The sequence below is a fragment of the Uloborus diversus genome, unplaced genomic scaffold (assembly GCF_026930045.1).
Source record: "Uloborus diversus isolate 005 unplaced genomic scaffold, Udiv.v.3.1 scaffold_1036, whole genome shotgun sequence".
NCBI classification, from domain to species: domain Eukaryota; kingdom Metazoa; phylum Arthropoda; class Arachnida; order Araneae; family Uloboridae; genus Uloborus; species Uloborus diversus.
In genome coordinates this window covers 5,046-24,994 of record NW_026557695.1, presented here as the reverse complement: position 1 = coordinate 24,994, position 19,949 = coordinate 5,046, and the positions used below count along the sequence as shown (strand labels likewise).

Below are 19,949 nucleotides of genomic sequence, written 5' to 3'. Positions count from 1 at the left end.
TTGGGTGCGCCTTTGCTCTTTTAGCGGGTGGCACCCCTGCTCCCTCTACGGGGTCCTGCACAAATACTGTCAAACTTTGAGAGGTGTTCGTGAAGTTGTGACAAGAAGAAAGGAGGGAGTAACAAGAAGTGCGACACCGCACATTTTTTATTGCAAAATGTTTATGAAAAATAAAGTGACATGCTACAAGGCGACAAGGGTAGGATGAGATAGTAAACTGAAGTGTGACACTTTGTGAGGTGACAAAGGGAGGAAGGGGTCAAAATTGTTGTAAAAAAGTGTGACATATCATTTATGGTCATTCCCTTTATCTGAAACACTATTCTGTATGAGGTCTATTGCTTTCTTTCCTATTACTTTTTTTTTTTTTTTTGGATAAAACCTCCTTTACCTTCTCGCTTTTATTTTCAATCGTATTCTCATATGTATGGGAGGAACATTTATGCTCGTGTAAATATGTAATTTCGACGTTTCTCAAAATCTGAACTCTCATATTGATCTTTTCCAGTTGTTGAAATTTCATCAATCACTTTGTAGGCAGGATCATTGAAGCTACGAAAATCGTTGACACATTTTGGAAGAAAAATCTTTCGTCTACCTCACCATGGATGGCGCTCGGCAAACTACAAAAATCAATTATTTTACACACAACTTTTCAAAATTGAAAACAATCAACGATGCTTCAGGAAAACAGTTTGTTTCTTCAATATTTGATTTTTAAAATCCAGGCTTTTTCCTTATTTTTAATCGGTTTTGAATAGAGATGGGAACGGTCGGGGGGGGGGGGGAATTGGAAATTTTGGGCTCTTAACTGGAGTAAAAAATGGGTGATTAACTCTAAACTCTAAGCCTCGGATTCCGGTTTTCTAAAAAAATTTCTTATAGCTCTCCTAATGCTCGTAGAAACTTCGAGCAAGCTTCATCTTATGCAAAAAATTTCAAGCTTTTGAATGACCTAAAATTCAAAAATGTGCATGAAATACCTTTCCCCCACAATGTGAGAAATGAGCTTAAATTGAGAATAAAAAAAAGAACAAAATCTTTCAAGTAACCTTTTCAATAAGAGTTTTCGAAAATAAATTCTGTTGGGGTTAGCAGGAATTTTGGATAAGCGGAATTCTACTGTATACCCACTAATTTTTTTGTTATCAGTTTTGCTTCGGTATTGTATTTTGATATCTTGTCACACGATAATGAAAAAGCATTTGTAGCATCTGTTAAATCTTGAGTTCTGCCTTGAATTCAACTAAAACTGCTCTTCGGTCTCTTGGTAGTGTTGGAGTTCCTCTCAACTAATATTCTCGATGAGATTCTTAGAAAAGGATTTCCCATACCAAAAGGCAGAAGGGAAAAGATTCCTTCAAAACCTTTTACCACAGAAGGAACTTGACTATTTTTGGTTTCAGCTCAGTTACGGACTTTTTACCAGCTAATGATGAAAGATGACGTTTCACCAGAACCTCGCAATCATGACTCACTGCCTACAAAGGTACGAATAAAAGTAACGAAAAAAATGCCACGGTTGAGTGGAGAGGCATTTTAAGCGAACCACACTTCCTTTCTTCTCAGGATGCATTTTCTTCTTACCTACTTATTAAAAGCGTTGTCCAAGAAACAAGGAGGGGAACGACGGGGTTCGAATCCTTAATTGTAGACTATAAAATAAAGTGAGGCATGTTTCTGATGTCTGGATAGCGTCTGTTCTAAACACTCCTTTGTTGTGTTGAGTTGAAAGGCTTTCAAGAACATAAACTACATAGGTAAGAAGAGATCCGAGTAATATCAAACGCTTAACCTGTTACGAATTCATATCATGGGTTTATGGCTCAGCTAGGATATTCTGTGCTTCTCAGTAAATGTTATTAAAATACCTTTAAGAAACTAAATCCATTACAGTCGCAGTTGTGGGTTTTTCTATGATCTTTTACAAAGTTTATATTTTGACTTTTCTCACAAGTTCAGCCAGAATTTACCTTCCAGTGGGCGCGTTGGTAACTTCACTCCCCCCCCCCCCCTTTTAATAAATTTCAAAAAGAAATCAAACAGATATTTAAAACATATAGATTTTTATGAGCACTACACATTTAGCTGAATGGTTATAAGCTCATCTCCATACGTCGAGAACTTTTTATTAGTTTTTTGTCGAAATAACTCAAGTTAGTCGAACTCATCAACCGTACCAACTATGAGCAATTACAATTCATACGTACAACCGCAACCAAGGAAACAGTACAGTTGCTCCAACTTGTTTCATGCTTAACACTTTACAACTTATGAGTCTTCGAAAATTCTGCTGTAGCCAGCTAGTTGAGACACGTACGAACAAACCAACTGATTCAGGCCCTCATCGGATAATATTTTTTGCTAGTCAAAGAAAATTTAGCAGCTTTTGAAAAATTGAGTCAAAAAACTCAATAACTAAATCTCATTGAAAACGAAAGTGTATTAGTTGGATTAGAAATTACAAACGAAAATGCACAAAGCCCGCAGGGAAAGTTTCTAATTATTAGAGAATATCTGCTAAAAGGAAATTTCGCTAGGGCGGGTTTGACTTTATTTAGCAATGTTTGTTGAGCTGATAGTGAGAGATAATACGTTTGCATTGGTGCAATTCTCAGAAAATCATAGTCGGATTTGACTCTATGGAAATGATATGCCTTTTAAACATTCCTTCCATTTATCAGGTTATGGGCGGTCGGCCGCAGCAAAGAACAAAACTCGCCAAGATTTGAAGTATAGAATTCAAGAGTTCAATTCCAGACTGCAACCTGCACTTATTCAATGCAACCAGGCCAAGACTACTTTCGTTACTCTGTCGGACCTATGGTCGTGTAGTCGGATGGAGGTACTTGACACGCTGCCGGCCGTTGCGCGAGAGATCGACAGACACCACCACAACGTCAACATCGCCAGCCTGACGGGAACGTCTTCAAGCATTGCTGGCGGCACCGCTGCTATCGGAGGACTCATTTTGGCACCATTCAGTGGTAAGAAGTAATTTACACGTTTTACTCTTAAATAAAACAACTGGGGAGGATGGCCCAAAGCAGGTAAATTTTCGAAAAACGCGCGAAAATTGTAGTTTTTGTATTTTAATCGCAACAATTTCGGTTTTATTTCCTAGCAGGGTTTTTAAACTTCAAAATAAAAAGTGATCTTTATTTAATATCAAACTTAAGTAACATGTGAAAAACCCGCTTTGCCCTACCATTGAGCCCAAAGCGGGTGAACTTAACTAATTGTGATTTAGTACATTTTCCAATCAAATATGAAGTTATAAATGATTAAAATAGTTGACTAGCTGCCTGCCATTATATAAAAAAATATAAAACAGTTGTACTTATCCAATTTAAAGTCAGTACATTTGTGTATAAAACATAAAAAAATAACTGAGTTAATTACTAGATTAATTAATTGCTATCATAAAAAACAACTCTTTAAAGTTATACTTATCCTATGGAAAGAGAAAATCTAAGTCAGCAGACCAGTCAAGAAATTTTAAATAACTATATGATTAAATCCTATACCCGCTTTGCTAAACGCTCGTTTTTTATTTCAATAATTATAACCTTAAATAATAATTAAAAAAAACTTGGGACCGTCGTAGTTTATAGGTGGATAGTGTCAGAATAAGTTAATATTATTGACAATAAAAAAAAATAAGCTGGTCTTCGACTAATCACAAGTTACAAAACTGCATTTTTTTTAATGTATCATTTTTTTTTTCATTTTAAGCCTGGTTGCGCCATGTCGCTTCACTGCTGCTTCGCTGGGACTGATAATAACTCGGGGGGGGGGGGGGGGGTCGGGTAAACTCGACATACGTATTCATTGCCGCTAACACACCATGGGGGGAGGGGGGCATACGAAGGTCTACCCGCTTTGGTCCACTCTCCCCTATGGCTTTTCTCTCTCCTTCCTTCCTTACTGTTTGGCTTGAAATTAGCGTGAGTTGCTGCTTGGAGTGTGTAAAAAAGGGGTCGTAAAAAGGTAAATCTCACCGTGAACCATCAACAGTTTCTACATATCATGCTGTTGACCATGAACCCCGTCCAGTATTTGCCGGGCCAAAAAAAAGCTCATCTCGGAAGGCTTTTGATTATGAAGATTCTTGGAGACATTTGGAATTGCGTCAAGTTTTTTTTTTTTTTTTACTTTGTACTCCAGTTGCAAACCAAACACTCTTATGTATTTATTCTGGACTTTAGATGCCGAGTCTGAGATGTCCCTATCAAGTTCTTTTGTAAACAAACTTTCTAATTTCGTAATCAGCAAAACTTTATTTAACCAAACAAACGTAAAAGGAGCGTGGAATTGCAGAAATAATTAAGTTGGGTACAGAAAAGCGCATAATTATTGAATGGTTTACCTATCTTAACGCACTAAGAGAGTTAAATTGATTCATTACTTGGCTCTTTCAGGAGGCGTCTCCTTAGCCTTATCTGCTGGTGGCTTAGTGGGTACCGTGGCTGGTTCAGCCACTACTCTTGGTGCAAACCTAGCAGAAGTCTACCTGACCAAAGAACTCACAGAACAAGCCTCAAAGGTTTTACAAGAAGATGCCTTCTACACCAAAGCACTAAGTGACGCATTCCGCGAAGTCATCCTGCATGAGCAACAGGTGATATCCATCCTTGCTGAGCTCAACAATGAATCCTTGATGGAGGACTTAGGCAAGGTCCTACAAGTGTCGCCTGCCTGTGACGAGGAACTCGAAAGGAGGTTCCGACATCTCAAAGAAGGAGCCAACTCTCTGGATGACATCGTCACCCTCGTCAGGTGCCTATATCCGGAAGACAGAGCTTTCCTGCAGCAACTGAACAAGACGGATAATCTATTTGGAGGTGCACCCACGTTTTCACGCACACTTTCATCCTCTTCTGATTTCTTCCAGGTAAAACATTTGATACTTTAATTTTATGATAGATTTTCGTACACACCATTTTTCCGAATGTTTTTTTGGTGTGTATGTTTGTGTGCTTTTAATACAATAATTGGAAAAATACGAACGTAGTCCATTTAGTTTAAAAAAATTGTGCTGATGTAGTGAAGGCAGGCCTGGCTCCAAGGGTAAGCAGTCGCCTAGGGCGGCAGATTTTACGGGCGGCAAATTTAGAAGTTGAAACATTAAAAAAAAAATAGCATGAATATCTGTTTCAGCGCCATAAAATTCACTGCTTCAATGCTGAAATAATAATAATTTAGAGTGTGTACCAATGCTTGGATATGCAAAACCCAGTTATTTAACAAGAAATTCGCTTTGATTTTAAGCACTTTACTATTATTTTTATTTTGTTAACATGTTATTATTTTATATTATTAATGTTATCCAATGGGGGCGGAGGCGGCACTTGTCAATATCGCCTAGGGCGGCAGAAACTATTAGAGCCGGCTCTGAGTGAAGGACAGAAGCAATTAATACTCCACGCCAAGTAGTTTCCTTATTGTGAAAATTTTTAATATTATTAGATTATGATTTCATTTTTTTTTTAAATAATTTTCCTTCTGTTTCTCTAATTTATCTCCATTATTTGACAGGCCATGAAAGAGCTGGCTACTCTTGGTCCCGAAACCATCAAAAAAATAAGTGGCGCTGCTTTACAAAGTACCACTGCTGAAGCAACCTGGGCAGCCACTGGTGCTCAGGTTGCCTCTTTTACCACACAAATGATTGCAGCTGGTTTGGGAGCCATTTTCGTGGCACTGGACATCTATCAGTTCATGAAAACTTCCGAAAACTACGACAAGGGTTCCAAGACAGAACTTGCTGAGCGCATGCGTATGGTGGCTGAGCAACTTGCGCTAGAAAAGCAACAAATTGAAAAATTGAGCGATTTGTACAGAAAGCAATTAAATGTGGATGTACTGAAGGAGACATCCTGATAGTAATAAAATAATTGAATGTGTATATTTTTCTAGCATCGAAAATAACGCAATCAAATTGTTAAATCATCGAGAGAAAATTAATTTTATTGATTCGTATCTTCAAGAACAATGTACGTCAGAAGCATGTTAAAATACTTTTGGTATAACATGAATTTCGATATAAAAAGTTTTCATTCATCAAAAACATTTTTTACCAGTAATATATTAAAATATTTTTAATATCATAGTCTGATAAGAATATTTTATGAACACGGAAAACAGCCTCCATCCGATGTACATATTCAGTGCTTTATTCCCAAAGAACTCACTTATAAAACATAAACATTCTGAGCAAAACACTATAATGGCAGCAGAAGAAGCATTGATTAAGGAACTTGCAAGTGAAGTCTAATTCTCACTAATAACCAAACATTAAAAGACGGTTTAGTTTTGATAATACGCGAATTTTCATAACGAGATGTAGACTATTTTTGGAAAATGTTTACATTGCTTAAATTTGTTTGTGAATTATAACCTAAGAAAATGTGATAATAAAATTTTTGTAAAAAAAAAATTCATACACTAAAGGGAACTATGCAAATTACTTATCTGTGATATATGATACTGTAAAGCTTTTCAATACTGTTAAAAATTAATTTATTAAATGCCCATATTTTTTATCACAGTGTTGTCGTATGTAGTTCTTTGTGTTATAATATTTTTTTGTGAACGGAAAAAATTAAACAGAATAATTTTTGTTGAAGTGCAATTTCAAATTATGTTGTGTCTAATTATGTTGTAAAAAATATGTTCTGTTTGTAATAATGTGTTTACAAACACTTTTTACCCATTCAAATTAACTGTTTTTTCAGCCGAATTGATGTTTATTTATGACTTAATCTTTACATTTTGATTAAATTAATACATAGAGAAGTAGAATCAGCTGCATGGCGTGGTGATAAGGCGCTGTCCTTAGGCAGCGTCGTGGTCCCGGGTTGTGATCCGTGTGATTATGCGACTTGTAAAAGATCACTAGGGTGTTCGTTTGGCCCTGAATGCCCTCAGTGCGGTTTCGCATTCAAAAGAGCTCAGGTGCCTCCATCTGGTGGGAAAATGGGCGTCAACATTTTCTGTGCCGTTGACACCCACGTCTTAATGGTGGTACATGAAAGACTGGGTGCCGTTTTAAGGGATCGCATTAGGTCTGCAAAAAGGTAACGCAGCCCCATTAGAAAAGAAAGAACGGAAGGAGAGTCTGTGTTCTTCTTACAGTTCATACGACAAACAAGGATCTTACTTTAGGAATCTTTTAATTAATCTTTAAAAAAGGAATCTTTGGCGCTTTTTGTGAAACAACTGATGCTTCTAGTAAAGTGGAATTTCCCCACAGTTTCATGCTCTTAGTGTAAATGCCTATTTTTTTTTCTTTCTTTTTTATAAACTTTACTTTGTGCTTCTGAACACGTCCATATGTAGGAGTGTCTGTGAATCAACAATTAATTTTCACAAAAACTTACACCATTAATAACAAGACAAACTCTCATTCAAATTTCTTTATTTAAAAAGGAAAAAAAAAAAATCTGCTCTATCACAGTAATTGTTTCAAAAGTTTTCAAGCGTAAAAACATCAAAATGACATTAAGAAATTGTAGAGCTTTATATAAGAAGAAAATTAAATATAAAATCAAATAAATTCTAACACAAAATACAAAATATAACTCAAAATTGGTGGCGTATTTCAAATAGGGTTTATAGTACTATTAAAAGCAATTAAAAAAGCAAAATATTTTAAAAGTAAATATTTAACATGCTATTTATCAAGTACTAAGTAAAAAGGGCTTGTACGCCATTTATATTAACTACACGACTTCTCTACACTTAAAGACTAACAATAGTTAGTCAAAAGTAGAAAACACTATTATTAAATGTAGTTTATTCAACTGTAAAAGTTCATGAAATAGTAAAAACATCACATGATAATTTGTAAATAAAACCATGTGCAAATTATCAGTGCTTGTAGAACTCAAAGGCCAGTCGTCAGCACGGTTCAGAATCCAAATCACAGTTAGAGCCTTGATATCGTATACGCAGGTTCCTACCTCGGTGTGTGGAATAGCATATAATTTTGATGAAGACCGATTAACATAGACATGTGCTTCAATCAGGGGCGCGCACAGTGGGGGGGGGGGGGGGGGAGAAGGGACACGTGTTGGCCCGGCTCCGAGCCTGAAGGGGACCTAATATTTTTTAAACTAGGGATGAAATATAGAAGTAAACAATATGGAGGGGGGCCCGGAAAAGTCATTTGTGTCGGGCCCCAAAATGTCTGTGCGCGCCCCTGGCTTCAATGATTTAAAACCGTAAGTTGGGAAGTATTGTTTTAGTAGACAGACATGCTGCATTACAAGTACGTATTATTAAAATTTTGAACAAAAAAAAACTATAGGGGCTCAATTTTACTGTAACAGACGCATCAGTTGTTGCACAAAATACCTTGCAAAGACTCCAAGTATGTTAGATACGTTTCATTGTAAGAAACATGAATCACATGAAATTTATAATGCATTTTTTTTTTTTTTTTTTTGGTTCAGTAAGGGACTACTAAAGATATATTCGTTACTGAGCAAAGAAATATTATATATTTTATTGCTTCTTTAAATCTTCAAAATTTAATTGAACTCGACAGAAGTAGTCCATGTTCTTCATAAAGTTCATGCAATGAAACAAGGATCTAACATTTGGAGTTTCTATAAGATATTTCGTGCAGCAATTGATCTGTCATTTGCTGTAGAGTTGCCCTAAGCTAAATTCAATTTGGTTTTAAAAAAATGTCTATTTATATAGATTGGTAAAACCAACGTTAATAAGGACAAACATTGCAACTTATTCCATGCACGTGTTTCAGTGTAATTTACAACGAAGATACTCAAAGTAAGGAACAAACTAAAGTCATTCTTATTTTTCAAGTTTAAATTCAGGCATTCGGTTTAGCACACAAAGTGTAGACATCCCCAATAGACATCCCCAAAACGAAAGCGGCTGACGAGCGGAGGACAGAGCCCTTAGTACTCCTCCCCGGCCATGTCCTCCTCGCCCTCCATGGAGTCCACGCCCACTTCTTCGTAGTCTTTCTCTAGGGCGGCCAAGTCCTCCCTGGCCTCCGCGAACTCGCCCTCCTCCATGCCCTCGCCCACGTACCAGTGCACGAACGCCCTCTTAGCGTACATGAGGTCGAACTTGTGGTCGAGGCGGGCCCAGGCCTCGGCGATGGCAGTGGTGTTGGACAGCATGCAGACGGCCCGCTGGACCTTGGCCAAGTCCCCGCCCGGCACCACGGTGGGGGGTTGGTAGTTGATGCCCACCTGCGGGGAACAGATATTACATTGAAAGAGCGTGATGTTTATAGTCATTAAAATCTTTTCTCATACCAATGATAAATATGTTTCTTCACAAAGTCATCTGAAACTTTTTTTTACTACACAGTACTACTTCTTAGTAGAAATTTCCCTTTCCTATAGTTGAGGCAAACTTAACCTGGCAATGTCGCAATGCTGTGATTAGGATCTGAGTAGCCTTCACAATGCTGCCAGGTTAGGTTTTCTCCAACTATAGATGCTTTTGTTTTTGCCTACTCAATTTTCGAAAAATTATTTAATGCTCAATTTTCGATGCATGGTGCGTAATGTTGTATTGCGAGTAAATTCGAGCTCTAGTACACGAGAGCTTAAAGTTACATTATCATCATAATTTAGAGGGAGAATTTTCCAGAAAATTTTCTGTTTCAAAAATTACCGTAGAACTCACATCTCTAGTTATTCCATAGCTCAAATTGGAACTCCTTCTATACATTGAGGTTGATTTTAGCAATTACTAAGCTCACTGTCTTGCTGCTCTCAAATTAGATATGAATATTGATTTTACTGCTCGTTTTCAAGACAGAAAAGTAAAAGCTGACTGTTACAGAAATATTAACTGATGAAATCTTCCAGTTTATGGAGAACTGCTACAGCAGTCAACTTCTGAAGAACTAACATTTACTCGAATAATAGCTAGGTTCCCCAAAGTCCAGTTGAATCTTAATCAGACATCCAAACCATTGACTGAGCCTTCGTCAACCAATTAGAAGTTTCAATTGGCTGTTAGGATATGCGGCTGGGGCTAAACTCGACTAGTAAGTATGGCCGTTAGAGTCATAGTCTTGACAAATAAAGGTTTGCGATGCGAACTGTTAAATCAAGGTTCTCACCTTGAATCCTGTGGGACACCAATCAACGAACTGTATGGTCCTTTTGGTCTTGATGGTGGCGATGGCTGCATTCACGTCTTTTGGCACAACATCTCCTCTGTACAGGAGACACACCGCCATATACTTGCCGTGACGTGGGTCGCATTTGACCATCTGATTGGCTGGCTCGAAACAGGCGTTGGTGATTTCGGATACCGTCAACTGCTCGTGATAAGCTTTCTCCGCAGAAATCACAGGTGCGTAAGTTGCTAATGGAAAATGGATCCTGTATGGAAGGAAAGGAAAATTTTAAAGACATTTGATGGTTTCGTCATTTTTTTTCTTCTTTTTTGATCAAGCTGTTTACTAACTTGCGAGACATTGTTAATATAGTCTAATGTGCAGTGTGTAAAAACAGGCTGCTTAACTTTAGCTATTACGTTCGATATTGCTATGGAGTTACCAAGTGTAACAAATAATCACGTTTTCGATTATCTTCGCAACAAATCGCATTTTTTAAAAATTTAAATGTATTTTGTGATGTTCCTAAGAAGGGGGCCAATTAAAGCTGCTTGCAAATATGTTTTTTTTTCAGTAAAATATCATACTACTTTAAATCAGTCGTCGAACTGGTTTGTCATGTATTTTTTGTCTCATTTAAAAGTCCCGAAGTTTTGTTCAAATAAGAAGCTATAAAATTTAAAGGTGAAATTTATCTTACTAACTTCAAATTCTACCCATTAGATTTACATAATTTTCTTTAATCTAAATATTTTTGGTAGCTGATTGTTAACATTTAAAATAAACTACTCAGTAGACTCCAGCCAGAGGTCGTGCACAATTCATTCTCAGATATCTCTACATCCTCTCTGAGAAGGGAGAAGAAAAATAATCAAGGGTCAGAAGTACGGATCCCCATTTCTACACACGCCCATGGATGTGAAGTAACTATCTCTATCGCAGTTTTATTATTGTGTTTCCCGCTACTTAACTTTCGAAGCCTTTTTCAACCAACTTTCAAGTGTCTGCACAAGAGTCAAATAATGTGTTGAACATTGACTTTGTTCAGGTAAATTACCAAGTATGTCCCTTCATTTAAACTAGTTTTGATTATTGGTCATGGTGCACTGTCGCAAAAATTTTAGTTTCCAGTGAGACGCAATTACCTTGGATAGGGCACCAAGTTTGTCTGGAATTCTGTTAGATCAACATTGAGGGCACCGTCGAATCTAAGTGACGCGGTGATGGATGAGACAATCTGCCCGATGAGTCTGTTGAGGTTGGTGTAAGTAGGTCTTTCGATGTCCAGATTACGTCGGCAGATATCGTATATGGCTTCGTTGTCCACCATGAAGGCACAGTCCGAGTGTTCCAGGGTGGTATGGGTGGTTAATACGGAATTATATGGTTCTACTACTGCGGTTGAGACCTACAAAAGAAAAAAAAATGTCTTTATGGTTTTTGCTAGGTTCAAATTTTACTCAAAAAAACAAAAAAAAAAAAAAAGACCGCAGTTCTAAGAAAATTAAGGAAATTCAACACAAATAATATGCTGTGTGTCGGGGGGGGGGGGGATAAAGAAATCGTCTAATTTATCAGAAGCAAGTAGCTAATACTGGTGCCAGTGCCTTTACGTTTTCGTGGGTGCTATATGAAGCTAAGAAAAGAGAGCTTTAGTGTTTGAAATTTCTTCCCTCTCACTAACTACCACACTGTCAACTTCCAAGCAAAACAGTTCTCATCTGAAGTGGCAGAGAACATTGGCGTCGTCAGCTGAAATTTATTGGGGGGGACCATTCTGACTCTGACATTTTCAAGTTGCATTAAGAAAGATTCGTGTATATATATATATATATATATATATATATATATATATATATATATATATATATATATATATATATATATATATATATATATATATATATATATATATATATATATATATATATATATATCGATTTACATATTACACAATAAGAAAAAAAATACGTTTTTTCTAGACTGCATGCACATGGGATACGAATATCCGTGCTATTTTTTTTTTTTTGAAGATCAATTTCGTCCAAGATGTTTTCGTGAACGTAACATAAAGCAACATGATTCAACCGCTTTTGTGTCATAGTCGACCTTAGATACAACTTCAGCTTTCTTAGCGCACTGAAGCTTCTTTCAGCTTTACAAGACGAAGGGCGGCACACCAAGAGTAGCCGCACCAAATTTTCAACATTTTGAAACAGTGGACAATTTAATTAACCGTTCTTAATGAATGAAATCATCAAAAACGAAATCCAGCTTTATTGAATCAGCCGCTTTATGGAATCAAAGCTGTTTAGAACAAAATGTGACTCATATAAGCCGCGACAACTGTATAATTAAATTTTTTATAATACATAGTGATAAACCCTGCAGCTCTAACTTCTTGGCACAAGTTGGATTCGAAGGAGTTTAATTTGATGTCTTTTAATTCAAAAATTAAAGTATATAATTCACCGTTATGACATTCACGGTGCTATGAAAAACACAACTACAAAAATAAAATAAGACACAAATAATTAAGCTCTCATGATATCATATTTTAATAATGCAACCTTTTAAAGTATTTTCTTAATTTTTTCAGATTTTTCGTAACAAATGCACCAAAATTTTGCTTTTTTGTTGAATCCTCCATACACTCAATGCATATGAAACCAAAAAAAAAAAAAAAAAACAGCAAAAATCATGCCCATGTAAATACAATAATTTTTGATTTCTCAAAGACAGCAGGGAAAGTGCCCCTCCTGATCCTCTTTAAGTGACAGGCCTGCCTTAAGAGGCACACCCCACAGATTGAAAAGTACTGGCCTACACAGAGAACAAACAGCATTTGGTATAATTGAATTCTGATCAGCGGACGATGGAAAATAGATAGAGAAATGAACTGCTTTTTTCTGACACGTGACAGTAAGTTTTAAAATGGTTATTTCAATAAAATTTGATCAGTAAAGCAGGTTTATTAATGGATAATTTTCTGTTCAGCTTTAATAAGTAAAAGGAGTATTTTTTATTCCATTAAAATGTATAAAAGATGAAACATTAAAAAAAAAGAGAAAGTTGAACGCATTAGCTCCGATAGGACTCATAATGTCAAAATATTGACTGTAAAGCATACCTGATTAGCAGGCATTCAGGGGGTACTCTATAGGAGGTCACTGTAAACTTTCATAAACTTTCCTTTCCCAGAAAATTTTGTCTGACGAGTCTTCAAATTTCGAGTAGTTTTTTGTGAATTATTGCATTAATAAGATATTCTCATTAGATGTAGTGATGTGGGTAATTAGGAATTTCATCCGGAAAATCGAGAAGTAACCCCATCTGAATAGTATAAAATCGGGGAGCCCCTGCATGTATTACACTAAACAGAATGGTACTTACCTATCACGACCTTTTGACTTTTTGAAGACGGTTCCGTTGATGTTGATGATGATTCAGTAGTTAAAAATTGCATCAGGTTCATTTGATGTAGAAGGTTTGCTACATTTTCCCGTTTCAAGCCACCTCTACATAGCCGTAATCGAATATGTAAAAAAAAGTATTTTTACCAAATAGGAGCGCTCTTCAGGTCACCTACTCTCAAGGAGACCAAAAGACCACATGAAATTATCTTTATTTTTGTCGGAACGTTTCCCAATAGGAAAGCTCCTTTTATTTCTGTCTTTTTTTTTTTTTTTCTGGAGATCTTGCGCTTTTTTTTTCGTTGGTCTGTCGGAAGTGACATCACAGTATCCATCGTTATGCTGGCTTACGATTTGCTTTTGAAATTGCACGTTAATTTTTAGACTCCTCCTCTTTTTTTCTGTAACGTAACGCTTTTTTAGTCAAATTTGAGATGCCGCAAACACATTTGAGAAACCGCGCTTCGGTAAGGTATTTGAAGCCACGTGTTGAATAATGTCAAACACATGACACGTCTCCTTTCCCTTTCTACCCCAAACATAACCTTTGACCAGCTAAGTGGTCTTCTAAATTTTTGTGCATCCTTTGGCCAGGGTGTTGTTGCCAGCTGCAAAAAAACCGCCAAAGAGGTCTGGTGTCTCATTTTGTTTGGGTAACGTCGGGGTCGCCATAAATTGAATCGAATCGGAGAAACAAACACTACAAAACTCGAAACAGAAACCTGGAAGCGCCGAGAAACAAGATAAGAAAGAAAGGGGAAGAAACTCAGAACCCCGTCTGACTTCTGTTGACTTAGCACGAGAGTCGTAGGGGGGGGGGGGGAGTTTCAGTATTTCAAAGTTGTCCCGTTGTTTACCCCTATATACTTTCCGACTTTCCATTCACTATAAACATCACCTATTTTGTTTTTTTTTTAGTTAATTTTTTTTTTCGATGTTCATTTCGTTTTATTTGATATGAATTAAACATGGTAAATTTTGTATTATGCTACTGTTTAAAGTCTTCAAAGCAAAAATATTTTCCCCAAAATAATGAATTTCATTTTGACAATTATCGAAGGGGTCCGATTTTCAAATATTGAGGGGGTCCGGTCCTCAAATATTGGGGGGGTCCGGACCCCTTGGACCCCCCCGGCCGCGACGCCCATGGCAGAGAAAAGTGTCTTCAAAGTGTACCAGGAGCAAAGACTGATAATTTTTTTTATTGGTGCATTGGAATTCCAAAGTTAATAACAAAATCAAATATACATGCAAAATTCGTAATATTCACGTAGTTATAATACTAAAGATATTAAAGGGAAAATTGGCAGTCACCACTAGCCACAGGGTGACTAAATGAAAAGAAATGGCAATTAAAAAATCTCTCACAATAGGCATCCAGTAAATAACCTACTAATCGACCTTAAAGTATTCAAAAAGAAATAAGTAAACTCTTTTCCGCCAAAATTAAAAAGCAACCTTTATGAACTTAGTTTAGTAAACCTATAGTACAAAAATTAGTTGATATATTTAGAATTATAATTTTTAAAAAAGTAAAAAAATATTATCGTTTTGCACTTAGAGTTATAACTAGTCACTATTACCAAAAATGGGCTGCCAATGACATTGTTACTATTGTCCACTGGGGAAGGAAAATTTCCAGTTTTCCCTTTCATAAGATAGAGTGAAGTGAAAGGTTTTGTTAAATAACACGAATCCAGTAGCAGTTATAGTTAGACAAATGTTGAAAAGATGCAAATCCTAGTTTCTCTTCTGATGGCATTTTTACAACTTAATGATGAAGAGCCAGCAACGAGAGTGAGGAATTCCATCTGCCAACATGCACCAACGCGAGTTATTCCTGATAACAACCGCACGTTGACCAACAGAATTCAATTTCGTATCATCTAAGAATCTGGGCTAATTTTCTTTCTACAGGAGAATTCCAGGTGAATGGAAGTTGGATTCAGTTCGAAGCAAATTACCTTTTTAAAGCACGCACAAGAGAATAATATTTCAGTCACTTATAGAATAAGACTCGTGACAAGCGAAAAGGATAGAAGTGTTAGTTTTCTAACTCTTCATACTTTTTTTTCTTTTTGAGCAATTAATGACTTCTTAATTGGTTTCGGTATGTCATGACTGATGTATGTGTCATTTTTGAGAGCATTGTTCCTTTCTCTTTAATAATGACGCAGAGAATTGTTTTTATTCGTTTTTGGGATTTAAGAAGCATTTTGCTCAGCCTTTTTTGCTACTTTGTGGAGAAAAAAAAAATTCTGCGGGCCAATTTCCATTTTTAAAACATACTGATGAAATATAAAAAAGGGGGGCTGATTATATGATTCTTGAACGCCTTAACTGGCCCCTTGCCAATTTTATAAGGCCTGCCGTGGTTGGACTCACCTGCGGTGCCGGGTAAATGGAGAACTCCAGCTTGGACTTTTTTCCATAGTCGACGGACAGTCGCTCCATGAGCAGGGAGGTGAATCCAGAGCCAGTCCCTCCCCCGAAGCTGTGGAAGATGAGGAAGCCCTGTAGGCCCGTGCACTGGTCGGCCAGTTTACGAATCCGATCCAGGACCAGGTCCACGATCTCCTTGCCAATGGTATAATGGCCGCGGGCATAGTTGTTGGCAGCATCCTCCTTGCCGGTGATCAACTGTTCGGGGTGGAAGAGTTGCCGGTATGTGCCCGTGCGCACTTCGTCTGCAAACGAAGGGGAATTCCGACATTCATTAGTAAATTCTACACACATTCTTTCGATAAACGATTTCTGTGTTCGACCATGTGGCTTTGAGTGCATGGTACGAGGTTATTTTTAAATTTTTGACAGACTATAGCTTTCATACTGTTTTGAACTGCATTCAAAAGGATGCAAAATTGGCACAAAACTGTAGCATTAATTGATTTGTTGCATTTTTAAGTAAAAATACTCTTTTCAATCTTCTCATGCATATTTAGGGACGCAGAGCGCCAAGGCGGGCCCCTCGTCAGTTTGGTCACCGGGCCCCCCTTCCCAAATAAAACATATAAAACTTATACTACCCCAATTCCAAGCCGGGTCCCTTCAAGAGTCGAGTTCCTAGTATCTGACTAGGTTGACAGGCCTCTCGTCGGCCCTGTACATATTTTGACTTTAGAAGAACCGCGGCATTCATTTTGATTGCTCTGAGTTTACAAAGTGAGATAACTCTAAAATTGCTTGTATTACTCTTTATTCCTGATGTGACTTTTTCCTATTTTATGTTGTTCTTATGAGGTCCAAAGTTGGCATCCTCTGCCCTTACTTTCCTGAGATCTAAATCATTTTACCTAAAAGCGCCTAGCTGGTCATTTTGACTGGTGAACAATACGGTATTAGCTTAGGTTTTACTTTCACTAAAGAGAAACTGTCACTAGTTGGAAAGGCAGCATTAGAATTCAAATATTCTAATGCTAGATCAAGTAAGACAAAAGTTTATCAGTCACATGTCATGAGAACTAAAGTTTGGCTTCTGGCTTAATGATAAAGAATCGCCAGGTACAATAATGAATAATCTTCTAGTCTTTAGGTTCACTTTAGCTTGGTGAGGTAAAAAGCTAACCGTAAGATGACTGTAGACAGTATCACTGGAGCATCACTTCTCTTCTTTGATGATCCAATCTTCTGGCACATCAAATTCTGCTGAGACAAAGCAATATATCAGAAATTGGTCCATTTCGTGGAAAGAAATTGAGGCACCTTTACAATTGTCTACACCCAAAATGTTTGTGAGCTGAGATTGGGTGGGAGAAAAAGGAGAGATCCGTCTGTTTCTCACAAACATGGAAAACAATATTGCATGAAACCGCACCACTAAAATCTGACATTAAACGCAGAGGAACAGCATTGTCATACAGCTACAGCCTACATACTTTATTATACAGTAATAACTTAATGTTGAGAAACGCAACTGAATTTTATCATAAAAGGTCGAATACATATTAGGTTTTGTGCGATTTTGACAAAAATTTTATATTGAACCTGTTGACAAGTTAAGTTTTATTCAAAACAACTTACCAACGACTGTAGGTTCAAGATCAACAAATACAGCCCGCGGAACGTGTTTTCCAGCTCCTGTCTCGCTGAAGAATGTATTGAAGGAGTCATCGCCTGATCCTAGTGTCTTGTCGCTTGGCATCTGTCCATCCGGCTGAATACCATGTTCCAAACAGTATAATTCCCAGCATGCATTGCCGATCTGAACTCCAGCTTGACCAACATGGACACTGATGCATTCCCTCTGAAACAAGAGTAGGAATAAGAAATGAAGATAATGTCTTACAGTCAAATCCGGTTTTAGGGAAGTCTCTTGCAGCGAAAGTGTCTTTTTAGCGTAGATTTGATAATCTCTAATTCGAATTACATAGGAACAATGTCAACATTCGTAATATCGGTGGAAACTAAATTTCGTTGCTGTGAAATGATTTCACTGGTCTCTTGAATTTCGTTAAAACTGGATTCACTGTATTAAGTGTTTTTGGAAGAACGTCACGATAGTGAATTCAATTGGAAAACATTTCTCTATACTTGAGAAAAATAAGTCAAAGAAATAGTTAACTTCTGTTTGTGACCGGCTTGCATCCAACAGACGCCATAGCAATTACGATCTTGAAATTAGGTACGAAATTACTTTGAGCCTCAAGAATTACAATTTGAGTGGCAGTTACAGCTTGAGTGGCAAATAAGTTATTTCTTCTAGATAACGACAGTGGCGGTTGAGTTTAAATTAATTTTGGTTTAAAATGTAATTACTCTGTAAAACTAATATTATGTTATAAAACTTTATGCTCTGTTTTGTTCTATGAAATAAAAATTGATACTGTAACTGAAGAGAGCAGCCGAAATGTTAATTATAAATTACAAACACAAGAAGCGGCGAAGGGAAAAATGATTTAACTTTTAACTCAACAGTAGAGCAGATAAAAGAACGTAAATATAAATAATTTGGATGAAAAAACCCCAGAAAAGCTAATTGCACAAATCCAGCGCTTAGATGGTCAGTCAACGGTAAAATGATAATAAGCAGGATTGATTGTTTAGTCTAACATGTCTGAAAACAGCATGATTTATTGGGATGAAAATAAATAGAAGGAGTAAGTTTAAATTTGAAGATAAAAAAGTATTCAAATCATACAAAACAAAAACAGAAGAGAGCAACTAAATCATTTTATGTACAGTACAAATTCAAATAAAAAAAGAAACCACTAGCAACAAGCTCTAGGCTGTATAGAATATGATTAAAGAACATTAAAGACCAAACACTTTTTAAAATCAACATTGATAAAAATGATAGCTGCATAAATTTAAGGGAAAAAAATAGTGTTCAAATAAAACAATTTACAAACTCCCTAAAAAGGGTATAGAAATGAACTACCCATAAAACCTTAAAACCGAACAACAATACTAAATAGTATTAAAATTAGTGTAATTTAAATGCAAAAAAAAAAAAAAAAAAGCAAACAGAAAATTCTTAGTTGAAACGAAATGTTTTTTATAACAATAATAAGCGCCATCAAGAATAAACCATCAAATTACAAAAACATAAGCCAAAATTCAGAGATTTCTGAAATTTAAGCTAAACCATTATCTACTCCTCAGAATATGAAACACTTTATAAAAGTCAAGATCTAGAGCAATAAAACGTTTTTCGGCAATGTCATGTGAATTAAAAAACAAAAAGCGGTGTATAAAGCAATTTTTGCAATGCTAATCATTTTCCATTGGCAATGGACTATTGCTGTTGCACACAACTTTTATGTTCAACCGAGCAAATTTTAAAGTTCTTTCTGTTTTTCCTTATGATGAAAGACCATCCATACTAACAATTAATTTTGGTAATAACAAAGCACTTGATGTGAAGTTAACACATGAGAGCACAGCATGGAATTGAAAACGTTTTAGAATTTGTGTGATAATTAACAAAGTAATAGAGAAGCAAAACAGTAAAATGCGTTAGGAGTAAAAAGAATTAAGGTAAGAAAACACAAATCCTCTAAAAAATTACCACTAGTGCTTCTTCGTAACAGAGATGCTCATAACCTTTCTCGCATTTAAGAAATGAATTCCATTCATAAACCAACCTGGAGTAAAGGTCAACGCTATTTATAATTTTAGGCGTCATAATGTTTTCTCTTCATTTCTTGATTATTCTGCACAAAAGTAAATGCTGACTATTGCTTTTTCGTCTCACTGAGTTTTTCAATTCAATATAACTTTGGCCAGTTAGAAAAAAAAAATCCTAAATTTACAGAAAATGTTGAAAAAATAAAAATAAAAAAGAAGTGATGTAATAGAATGTGCAGAAAGTCTGCATTAACAAAAACTAAAAGTGCTTCTTTGCTATAGTTTTTTACATTGTAAGTGTATGTATGAGGCAGTGAGAAGCAAAGGGATGCAAGTGCCAAAATTAAAAATTTGGGGAT

General features: G+C 36.4%; 2 protein-coding genes across 2 annotated transcripts; one reads left to right on the top strand and one right to left on the bottom strand.

The window, feature by feature from the left end:
* Nucleotides 1-2,653: 2,653 nt before the first annotated feature.
* Nucleotides 2,654-6,577, top strand: LOC129232072 (uncharacterized). The gene is made up of 3 exons (XM_054866308.1): nt 2,654-2,987; nt 4,422-4,894; nt 5,539-6,577. The coding sequence occupies exons 1-3, from the start codon at nt 2,654-2,656 to the stop codon at nt 5,881-5,883; spliced, it is 1,152 nt and encodes a 383-aa protein (XP_054722283.1). The 3' UTR covers nt 5,884-6,577.
* A 1,745-nt stretch (nt 6,578-8,322) lies between these two features.
* LOC129232071 (tubulin alpha-1A chain-like) lies at nt 8,323-17,697 on the bottom strand. The gene is made up of 5 exons (XM_054866307.1): nt 17,545-17,697; nt 15,910-16,211; nt 11,257-11,519; nt 10,112-10,376; nt 8,323-9,227 (listed from the first exon to the last, which is right to left on the bottom strand). Exons 1-5 carry the CDS (start codon nt 17,663-17,665, stop codon nt 8,928-8,930), a joined length of 1,251 nt encoding a protein of 416 aa, XP_054722282.1. The 5' UTR covers nt 17,666-17,697; the 3' UTR covers nt 8,323-8,927.
* Between the last annotated feature and the right edge of the window lie 2,252 nt (nt 17,698-19,949).